This window comes from Podarcis bocagei (genome assembly GCF_964188305.1).
Source record: "Podarcis bocagei genome assembly, chromosome: 4".
NCBI classification, from domain to species: domain Eukaryota; kingdom Metazoa; phylum Chordata; class Lepidosauria; order Squamata; family Lacertidae; genus Podarcis; species Podarcis bocagei.
In genome coordinates this window covers 71387520-71399164 of record NC_138128.1, presented here as the reverse complement: position 1 = coordinate 71399164, position 11645 = coordinate 71387520, and the positions used below count along the sequence as shown (strand labels likewise).

The window sequence follows — 11645 nt, the reverse complement described above, 5'->3', positions numbered from 1 at the left end:
GCATTACTCTCATAGATGTATGGCTACCTATCTCATAGATGTGTGACTCTTCATTTTTCCTATCTCTACTTGTAGAGTCTGCCGCTTCAAAGGCAGCTGTGGCGCGCGGACGTCGTGGGTTGCCCAGGCGATCCATTGCGCGGCGGCCAAATCCAGCGGGTAAACCTATTGGCAGATGGCATTACAATAGATCTCACTCGGTGCGATTGTGGTTAAATCAATGAGTTGTCATGTTTTTTCTAGAGAAGTACACTAAGCCCGCAACTTCTGCGGGATTACGTTCCGGAGACCACGTCTAAAGCTAAAATCGGGTGTAGTCCAAACACACTGGGTTCAATGGCAGGTGGGACAGTCAAAGTCTTTCCCCCCAGACGGCAGCCCCCTTTTAATTTTTTTTTGTCAAGTGCGTAAAGCTGAACGCACACAAGTTAAATGTGCATAAATTGCTGGTATACTTTATTTCAATAATGGAGGGTGATACCCGTCTAAGTCATATTCTGAGTAGATACACTTTACTCAAACGGGCTGGATTTATTTAAGTCTGTATTTCAGTGGGTCTGTACAGGCTATGGACTCACTGGATGTCACCCATAAATATTTATTTTTCATGATTTAAAGCAGGCTTTTTTCCTTCATGATTTAATATTTAAATCTGACTTGCCAGTTCTGAAATGCTCCTCCACTTGAGGTTAGGTTGAAGAGTGTAAGTACTGAAAATGTGTAAGTACTGAAAATGTATCTTGTTTGCGGAGGTGTTTAGTTCCCCCATATATTTTTTCCAATTTTTTTGCTTTTAAATATGTTGCTGACATTCTTCTAATTTTCTTGTTACCTGATTTTTATGATGTTTTTGGCAGAGAACCTCTAATGAACGGATTCAAATAACAATAAACATAATAAAGATTCCAACTAAACATTAGGAAGAACTTTTGACAATGGAATACAGACTACTTCAGAAGGTGGTGGGCTCTCCTTAATTGTAGGCACTTAAACAAAGGATGGATGACCATCTGTTAAACATTCTTTTGCTTAGATTCTTGCATTGCAGGGGGTTGGACAAGGTGCCCCTTTGGGTCCTTTCCCAAACTCTACAATTATCTGATTCTATTAATGAATCTCCATTGATCCAATGGTTCCTGGTGTCTCCAGCTAGTGCTGTAAAAAAACTCCTGTCTGAACTGCAGGAGAATCACTGCCATCAGAGTAGATAATAACAGGATAAATGCAGCTTCCTTTTCCCCCTGATACTATAGCACAGGGATGTCCAACCAGTAGATTGTGATCTACCGGTAGATCCCCAGCTGCCAGCTGATCCTGGTAGATGACAGGATCCTTATTGTGTACAAAAAGCTATGGGGGGGGGGAAAGCTAATAAATCCTCCCCAAAAAAGCTCAACAACTCTGGGCAATCCACCCCACCCCAAGTATGCTCCTCCCTCCAATGACAATGGGTAGATCGCTGCTAGGTTTTTTATACTGGGAGTAGATCGGTGTCTCTTGGGAGTTGGATATGCCTGCAAGACTGCAGCAAGAATGCCGGTGCAAGTGTTTGGATCAATATGCCAGTTGGGTTTTTAAACTTGTTTATGTTTAAAATAAGGGTTTATTTGATACAATAAAATGCATTTTGAAAACAATCTTAGACAGAAATGACCTTGTTCAGATTTGAATAAAATGAGAGGGAAAAGTGTTTTATATGAAACTTGCTAGTTTTATTTTTTTCTAAGCAATATAAATAAAAGTATGCATTGTCTGTACGTATAAAAATTGAAAAACACTATTGAAAATCTGTAAGTTCAGTAGTTCTTTAATTACAAGGCTGAAATCAGCAAATATACATGCTTTCTCCAGTGATTACATGCATTTAGACACAAAATAAACTTGCAGCCTACATTAAATTTCTATTTCTAATTAGCAACTAAACATTATGAATTTATACAGATCACGGGATCTGCAAAAAGAAAATTTATAAGAGAATGCTTATTTACACATTTATGGAAAAAGCACCTCTTCTCTCGTGATTAATCACTGCTTAAATTCTCTCAATCTTGATTTACTCTACTTACTTGACAATTTCCAAAATAAGTCTAACCTCTGATTTGGGAGTCTTTCCTTTAATGAATAGACTTCACTTCAGTCTCTTTCCACTTGCAATCACAAATGACGAAATCCAAGTATTTTCCAACTTACTCCTCAGACTGCCTTGCCTTTACTTTCTTTTTCGCTGCAGCTGAGGCAACTTTGCTTCCCGAAGTCTTCTTTAATACTGTAGCCCTCTTTTTTGAAGCAACTTTTTTTTCAGTTTTCTTTCTTTTTGATAGTTTCCTTCTGTTTTTAAAACGTATAAGATCTTCGCGTCCAATTTCTGCCATTTGCTCCTCCCATGATTTCATTTCATTTTCATAACGGATCTTATCATCCTCAGCAAGTTGCTGATATGTCTGGAAAATAATGCACAAAGAAATGGAACTCACATACTGAAAAGTTGTTTGTGTTAAAAAGTGATATACTACAGAAATGTCAGGATATTTACTTTCCACTACTAGAGACATCTCTGAAACATCTAAGGATTAATATTTCATGTGAAAAGTATTTACACATGTTTGTTTCATGCAGCAAAACACCACAAGCTGGTTATTATGACCCCTTGTTTTTGCTATGATGCATAATCTTCCTTATGACAAGCGCATGCATTTTAAGACACAGTTTCACGTATGGCTTAAAGTGATGCCAGGATCAATCCCTGAAAGCATGATTACTCATACAGTTCCTTCAGGAACACAACCTGAGGCATTTAAACTTTTGGTGGCACAAAGTGCCAAACAGGTAACTGACATTCTGATTTGTATTTCAAATTTTACAATTTGAATCAGAATTTGAAACAGTGATTCAGCCATACGTAAGTATTAAGATTTCTAAACATATCTACAGCTACACACACACACACACACACTGACTTGATTCAGACTTAACAGGAAACAATGGTGTCGTCCTTCAATGTACTGGCTTACATTATTGAGCCAGGAGTTTGAAAACTTTGCTTTTAATTTTAAAATGAACTGTTATCTGGATGCAAGTGGTTGGTCTCCACGGCCAGTTCTTACTATAGGTGAATGGCATGTATTGAATTATTTCACACCTGTACTGCACCTTGACTGTCACTACTAGAACACTTGGCTGCACATTTAAGCATGACAGATTCAAATTCCTAAATTTAAATGTCAATTTATTGGAATTCAAAGTCACTTTTATGACAATACCTTCTTTTGGGAACTGCTCATTTTTTGCCATTCATCAAATAAATTTTTCATCTTTGCCTACAAGAGAAACAAAAACATACAATGATATTTGCTGAAGTTCTGTAGCAGAAATCTCCCTACACCCACCCACCTGCCATATATTTATAATGCAAGATATGCAAAATATGGGTGCTACATAAAGTCAGTCTTACTCAGAATAAACCAATCAAAATCTATTATTAAACAATTTAAGTCAGTTGAGAAAGACTTAACCCCCCCTTACAGCTGCACTTGTTTTATTTTTTAAATACCTGCAGGAGAGCTGGCCATGGATCTCCCATTGTCCCCCGAATTGGGCCCTTACTCATAGGCAACATTTAAAGTTTTCATATCCATTAGCTGCAACTATCAAGCTAGCTTGGAATTTCAGTATATGTAGCCTGATAATGCCAGATCTTTGACAAGCTGTTCAACAGCTATTGTATGGAAACTCTTGGTCAGGGACACTGCTATGAAAACCTGCGAGGCACTCAAAATACTGCAAAACTCCTACTGGATCTTCAACAGATTATGGCAATAATGGGAAATAGCCATTAAATCAGTTCTAATTTTCATTCTCAATACGTAAGACAGAATCTTCATCCTTGTAGCTGTTAAAATGAACAACCTCCCTTGGTTTACCTGAATTGAGATTCCTTTAGCTTCTTGAAAGTGTTCAGACATAAAAATGTTGAAGGCACTCCGAGGTCTTTTAGGTTTTCCAAGCATTGTTAGTTGCTAAAATGACAAAAGGATATCAGTGAGCAGTTCTCTCAGGTGTTATTAAGTTCAGCCATAGAAAACACCCACACACCCATTTATGTCTAGGATTCAGGGAATGGCAGACTTGGACATTCAATAGACCAAGACTTAGACTTGTACCCTATGGCGTGCTGCTCTGAAGGACCCTCTGACCTTTCAGGTGGAAGCTTTTTGAAGGAGGGGTGTAAGAGGCCACCAGACAGAAGGGGACGCCGAAAAGCCCCATGCATGCGAGAACACCAGACACATCTGAATCCTAGCCATACTAGACGTACCAATTTCCAAGACAGAATTGAAATCAAGAGTTCTCCAAGTCACATTAAAAAGAGTATCTTGTTAAAATCCAAAGATTCCTAATAAAACTGGTTTAAGTTAAAAAACCATTACCATTTCTGTGTATAGTGTTGCAGTGCTTTATGTTGAGTCCTGTAAAACCACAGTAGGGAAAGGGAAAGGCCAGCCATGCTGCTGACATGAAGACGATGACACAGATCTGTCAGGGATGTTTTAGCTGAGATTCCTGAATTGCATGGGGTTGGACTAGATGACCCTTGGGTCCCTTCCAACTCTTATCATTCTATGATTGAAGCACACAGCACCAATTCTGTGCCAACAGCACTGGTGGCTGTGTGTTTCCATGCCCAATTCAAACAGGTAGTTTTAATCTTTAAAGCCCTAAATCAGGGGCCCCCAAACCTTTTTGAGTCTCTTGAGCACATTTGGATGCTGTAGGTACCACCTGCTCTGGTTGCTTTTCTACCCACTTCCCCGCTCCAGACAGGTGTGCACATGCAAAGGTGCTTTTTGTTTTTATTTTGCTTTTACAGCGGCTTTGGGTAAAATTCAGACCCAGCAGAACTAAAATAGATGTTATAGAATCTGCATGATTTTACACAGATCCCCCTAAAGCCACAATCAAATCAAAGTTTAAATTGGTAGATGTACAGAGGGGGGGAAAATATGTTCCCTTAGAAGTGAAGCAAGTTCAAACACTTAGCTTTTATCCCAATGTTAGTTTTTATGCTTTAATACCATTTTATTATTTGTATTTGTACACCACTTGTTTACTTCCTGAATGTAGAGTGGTTTATATATTCTGGAATAAAAAAATAGACTAATTTAAAGCTTTTCCCTTTATACTATTCGTAAGCAGCAATCATAAAATATTAGGCACCAGTTGTAAGTATACAAAAGGAAAAAAGTTTTGTAACATCAAAAGACAAACCACCTTCAAGTGTAACTGGTGTGAGAGCATCATGTGTTTTGTACTGAAACCTTAATATAAGGTGGCAAGCGTTCTTCAGGTACTTGGACAATGGGATCATCATATTTCATGACCTATCCTGTTCCTGTGACTAATTGGTTTTAACTGTTTTTATTTCTGAATTTTAAAATGTAACCTGCCCTGGGACCTACTGGTGGAGGGTGGATAATAAAATTAAATAAGGTACTAACCCTCTTTTTTCTTGCTGCTCTTCTTTTTTCCACTCTCCTTCTCTTTTCCTCTTTCAAAGCTGCCTCCTGGGCAGGAGTTAGTTGTGCTTTGTATTTGATCATTTGTTCTTTGTAGATCTGTCTGTCAGTCTTGGCGGCTGCTTCATATGGCTAGAATATGAGCAATCACAATTTTACTAAAACTTGTGAAAAGCATATATATCTGTTTCAAATAACACAGAACCCTAGGCATTAAGGAGGTCTCTTCAAACCAAGGAAGCAATTTTATTAGTAAAATAGAATAACATTCTGTTCACATGAACACCAAAATCCATGCTTACTTGTTTGTCAGATGCTGGCAGCTCCCTCCAAGCGTGTGCGATCTTTTTTGTGATGTCCACAACACTTACGTCTGCAGAGTAAAAAAAAAGCTACAAAGATGAAGATCCTGTCAAATTTAGTGTCAAATTTCAAAAACAAATTTAAGAAATAAACAAACTCAAATTAACTTCATCACTGATATACAAGTTGGGTTTGACAGACATATAGCCAAACTATTTGAAACAAAGCTAAAATTTGGTGTGCATTGTACTAAACACCATTGTTACTCAGAAGTCAAAACACAGAATTTATAAAAATATTTATATAATGCCTTAGAGTTCTCAAAAGAGTGGTTTACAATTATGAACATACATTTTAATACAACAGAAACAGAGCAATAAAAATAGTGAAAACAATACTTTAGAAGACAGTCTCAAAAAGGATTAATCAATCAAATACTATCAAAATCTTGGCAAAATAACATCATCTTGGCCACCTACCAAAGCCAGGGGCTGATGAAATCCCCCCAGTAGATACCTTAATAACTGGGCTGTGACCAAAAAAGTCTCACTTCAGCTGAAGCTGGGCAAAAGAACTCTTAGCCACAGCAAGGCTACCTGGATATCCAGCAGCACCCCTAAACTACTAACCTGGTCCTTTAGAAGGAGTGGAATCACACCTAGAACAGGCCATACTTCCACTCTCAATGTGTCTACATGCAACACGAAGTCTCATAATATCAGCAGCTAATCAACTCGTGCAAGTTCTCCATACTTCTGGATGCAAGTCTGGTTCCCTAAATATATATGTCCATTATATTGCTTATTCCCCGAACTGCTGCACAGTGACACCACTCTATTCCTTCAAACAATTCCTCAAAACCTGCCATTTCTGGGCTGTTTTACTCGAAACTGAAATGAAGCCTAAATAAGTGAGGTGTGTTATTTATTTGCTTGCATTCATTCTCTCCTCTTCTCTGCTGATTCACAGGGTAAAGTAAAATTTCAGAATTGTTTTTGAGTATATTACTCAGCAAAGTGATATACATAGTGATTTTGTGGTATACTTATGATTACCTAGCCAAATTTAGGAACATACCACATCCACTTGGCTCTTTCCTTCCAGCATTCTAAATATGGTACAACCTATCGGTTTTTGCAGAATGTGGGCTCACAGATTATCTAAATACAAGTGTACACAATGGCTATAAATGTAATGAAAAAAGAGGCTCTGGGGATTACCGTATTTTTCGCCCTATAGGACGCACCAGCCCATAGGACGCACATAGTTTTTTTTTGGGGGGGAAATCAAGGAAAAAAATTTTTATTCCCCCCCCCCCCCAGGTTTGAGCAGCCATCCCCAAGCTAGAAGAGGGAGACGGAGCGCTCCGTCTCCCTCTTCTGCCTTCAGGGACAGCCTCCCTAGCCTCTGTGGGACAGCGCACTCCGCTGCCCTGCAGAGGCTTTGCGCAGCCATCCCCAAGCTAGAAGAGGGAGGCGGAGCGCTCCGTCTCCCTCTTCTGCCTTCAGGTACAGCCTCTCCGTGGGGCAGCGGCTTGCCCCGCTGTCCCCCGAGCTTATGGGGCTGGCGATGGGGAGAAGCAAGCTTGCTTCTCCCCCCGCCAGCCTCCAGATCAGGTCCGGGAATAGCAGGGTGGCGGCGCTCCGCCTCCCCACTATCCCCCGAGCTTGTGGGGCTGGCGGGGTGGGGAGAAATAAGCTTGCTTCTCCCCCCCCCCGCCAGCCTTCAGATGGGGTCAGGGAATAGCAGGGTGGCGGCACTGCGCCTCCCCGCTATCCCCCGAGCTTGTGGGCTGCAGGCTGCTGCCCGCAAGCCTTGCGAGCCCGCGGGACCTCCCGCCGGGCTTGCAAGGCTTGCAGATAGCTTCCTGAAGCCTGGAGAGCGAGAGGGGTCGGTGTGCACCGACCCCTCTCGCTCTCCAGGCTTCAGCGAAAGCCTGCATTCGCCCCATAGGACGCACACACATTTCCCCTTCATTTTTGGAGGGGGAAAAGTGCGTCCTATAGGGCAAAAAATACGGTAATTTGCTGCACACAGAAAACCAACGATTCAAGCAAGTTAGGAGAATCCTGGCAAAAAAAATAAAAGGCCAGTCAGTCTTTTAACATATTTTACAAAACAACAAAAACTTTTATTACAGTGAAATCTCATTCTTAGTGAGTTCCTTACCTGGATTTTGTTTCTTATAAAAGGGTTGCTGTTCTTTATAAAAGCGAATGTATGCTGTCAGTGGCTGCTTTGGACGGTTATCTGAACTACTTTGTTTTGAAAACCATTTCTCTACTGAACAAGTAGCACTGCACCTTTAAAAAAGCAAAATTGATACCTATTAATAGAACAGAAGCTTCAGATAAAATCAGACATTACTCCAAGGAAAAAAGAATAGCCTGAAATCTAGTGGAAATGAATAATGCAGCTACATTCACAAATATAAAAAATAACAGCCTGATGTTGTATAGTGGTTAGAGTGTTGGACATGGGAGAGCAGGGTTCAAATGTCCACCTCGGTTGTTGTGATTAAATAAGGTTGAGGAGAACTATGTCACTTTGAATTCATTGGGAGAAAAAGATGGGATATAAATGCAATCAATCTATCTATCTTCTACCCAATCCCACATTTAGCAGACTTCCAAGGGCACATTTTGAACTTGAACTTTTCCTAGACTCACCTAAGAATTGTATGACCAAGCCCAAATGGGTCAAGTGGACACAAACAGAAAAACCTGCCACAAAGTTACCTCTATGATTTTGGTTTGTACAGCAGACCAGCTAATGCTAGCTCTGCTTTCACCTCTATCCGCTATAACAAATTGTCATAGGATCAAGCTCAGTTTAGAGATCAGATGCAATCACACACACTTAATTACCCCCCTATAAGTCCTATGCAACTACAGAGTTAGCTAATGATGATGTAAACCGCTTTGAGGTATGAGTTTTTAAAGCAGTGTATAAATCTTATGAAATAAAATTTTTTATTTTTGTTTGGGTGCCATTAATTTCAGCAGACCAACAGCTTTGAAGGTGAACAAGAGAAATGTACAGTCTGGACCAGATAAAAAGGTACAGTGGTACCTCGGGTTACAGATGCTTCAGGTTACAGACTCCGCTAACCCAGAAATAGTACCTCGGGTTAAGAACTTTGCTTCAGGATGAGAACAGAAATCGTGCTCCAGCGGCGCGGCAGCAGCGGGAGGCCCCATTAGCTAAAGTGGTGCTTCAGGTTAAGAACAGTTTCAGGTTAAGAACGGAACGAATTAAGTTCTTAACTTGAGGTACCACTGTATTAACTAAATATAAAACCCTATTACCATGCTCCCTTAATAAAAACCACAGCATTACTTTGTGTTGTTGAAGGCTTCTTTTTCTTAATAAAAGTTAGAACCAACTTACTCAGCTGAAGCATATTGGTGGAGAATTAAGCTAGAAAAAAATAGGTGACAAATTCCAGCTGAAATGCTGAGGAAAATATGGGTTTCACTTTGATTCCCCTCCAGTCAAGAACCAAGTCTCAAACAAAAATCCTTTCTAATCAAAAGATATAACCACAAGGTGGGCAAGTAGCCAATTCTGGCTCATATTCTGAGCAGGGAAAATGAAATACATTTCTGCTCCATAGCACTCAGAAATTCAAGTCAATTTTCTAATAGGTAAGAGTCATCAAGCCTCTTGAGACTCTGACACTAAAGGCTGAAAACAAATTTATGTGCTGGTTGTGTGGGTTTTTCCCAAGGAGGATGCAATTATACTGAAGGCACGGGATATAGATTATATAAATAGATAAATATATGGATGGTGTGCCTAGGCATTAGCCAAGATTTATGTTGGGGGGCATGCATAATGTTGGGGGGGGGAGCAGAACTGAGTTATCTGTGACACAATTGGTTATTTTTATTTACTTGATTGGGGGGGAGAGAGCAGCTGCCCCCCACTGGAAATGCCCACGATTGTGTGCATCAGGTCAGAGAACATGGAATGATTTTTGAAGACCTCATTCATATGCACGTCAAGTGCAAAGTTACTATCTCCCTGCCTGCCAACTTTCACCAGTGTTTCCAAGAAAGGTACCAAGCCTGGTAAGAACACAACAGAGAGAAACAAAGGGTGGTTCAAACTTTTAAAAAATAATTCTTTTATTGCACAAGAGCATGTCGGCACCCCAAAAGATAACCAGGTAGCAGATACAAAGTAATACAGAGTTGCCGAATAAAACCACAACAGCAAACCAGGGTGCCCATGGTGATGATAACGCCAAGGATGCAGATTCGGTGCCCTCCCCCCATACGGGGCAGCAGCATTGCAGGGGGCTGGACTAGATGACCCGTTGGACCCCTTCCATCTCTACAGTTCTATGATTCATTGAATATCATATTTTATTTTTAAGTATCCTAACTCCACCTTGAAGAAAACTGGAAAACAGCTTCGCTTCCCTATTTCAACTCCTTCCCCTGGAAACATCCACAGGGAGACTTCAGTCTCCAGACACCCCGAGCTCGAACCTCGAGATCTGGCAACGGCATGAGGAGGAGCAGTAGCAGCAGCGAAGGACACAGAGCAATTCTGTGCTCCCTTTACCTCACCGGTCAGCGGGCACCGGGTAGGACCGAAAATGGCTTTTCCTTTCATCGAGAAAAGCGAGTGGGGAGATGCCAGGAGAGGAGGCCGCCCCGCCGCGGGCAGTGTTACCTGAGGAAATAACGCGGTCCAGAGACAGACGACGACCACACGCGGGACAGCAGCGCCGCCGCCATAGTAGCGCCGACTCCGCTCAGCCCTCGAGCCTCAGAATCATCGCGCGCCACTGGCGCGGGGCATTGTGGGCAGCCGAGGAAACGACCCGACGCTCTGCTTATCTGCAATCCGCGCAGTCGCAGCCGGGAGGCGGGAGGGGCGGGGACTGGGGGGAGAATGACAGGCACCTGCGAGTGCGTGCGCTCGCGAACGTCGAGCAGGAGGGGGTGTGACACAACTACCGTATACAAGGTCTCACTTCCGGTTCTCTATCGGCGCGCCGCCATATGCGGGGACGAGAGGGGTATAAATATATACACATAGGGATGGTGTGCTTGGGCATAGCCACGATTTAGTGGGGGGCAGGCATTATGTTGGGGTGAGGGAGCAGAGATATCTGCGACGCAACTGGTTAGTCAGGTCTTGGAACCTTTGTTCCGCTCAATTGGGGAACCGCGGGTGTTTTAATTCTCTCATTACGCCGCTTCTCTTGGGGAAGCGGCAGACGCGGGCTCGGATGCTTTTCTGCGCGTGCGCGTCCTTCCCGTCGGCGGGGAGGAATGTTTTGAGGAGCGGAGGGGAGGGCGGGAAATCCGGGTGGGAAGGTAGTTTTTGATTGGAGCGCGGTCGGTGGGCGGAGCCAGCGCGCCCTTCTCCGGCTGTGAGGAAAAGGCGGGTTTAGTTGCGCGCCTTTCCCTAGTTGCGAAGTGAGGAGGGTTTGGTTGGTGGAGTCGGATGAGAGGTTCGAAGCGCTTCTTATCCCTCGCTGCTAATAGGAGGAAGGGAGAAATAAAGGCAATATTGGATCAATATGGATTCGCGGCAGGGAGAGCAAAAAAGGAGGGAAATCCTGCTTATCTGCAGTAATATAATAGCCTGGCTATTCTCTTAAGGTAGGAGACACTGAGCAGCCAGTACAAAGCAAAGCCGGACAAATGGATGATGTCCCAGGAAGTTTGCTTTTGCAAATTATTAATTATTATTATTAATTGACCCATCACCTCCTGGCAAATAGAAGGAGAAGAAATGGAGGCTTTGAGAGATTTTACTTTCTTGGGCTTCATGATCACTGCAGATGGTGACACCAGCCACGAAATTAAA

The 11645-nt window shown here is 42.2% G+C and overlaps 1 protein-coding gene across 1 annotated transcript; it reads right to left on the bottom strand.

Moving 5' to 3' along the window:
* Positions 1-1791: 1791 nt before the first annotated feature.
* Positions 1792-10665, bottom strand: TFAM (transcription factor A, mitochondrial). Its single transcript, XM_081189816.1, has 7 exons — positions 10500-10665; positions 7986-8119; positions 5816-5886; positions 5496-5645; positions 3921-4016; positions 3261-3317; positions 1792-2441 (listed from the first exon to the last, which is right to left on the bottom strand). Exons 1-7 carry the CDS (start codon positions 10562-10564, stop codon positions 2187-2189), a joined length of 828 nt encoding a protein of 275 aa, XP_081045942.1. The 5' UTR covers positions 10565-10665; the 3' UTR covers positions 1792-2186.
* Between the last annotated feature and the right edge of the window lie 980 nt (positions 10666-11645).

Bases quoted from the DNA above. Each gene is read 5' to 3' on its own strand.
- TFAM (XM_081189816.1), bottom strand. From the start codon at position 10,564: ATGGCGGCGGCGCTGCTGTCCCGCGTGTGGTCGTCGTCTGTCTCTGGA. The intron at 5,646-5,815 runs GTAAGCATGGAT...CTCATATTCTAG, and splicing joins TGCCAGCATCTGACAAACAA to CCATATGAAGCAGCCGCCAA. The intron at 2,442-3,260 runs GTATTGTCATAA...ATTATTTTCCAG, and splicing joins TGAGCAGTTCCCAAAAGAAG to ACATATCAGCAACTTGCTGA.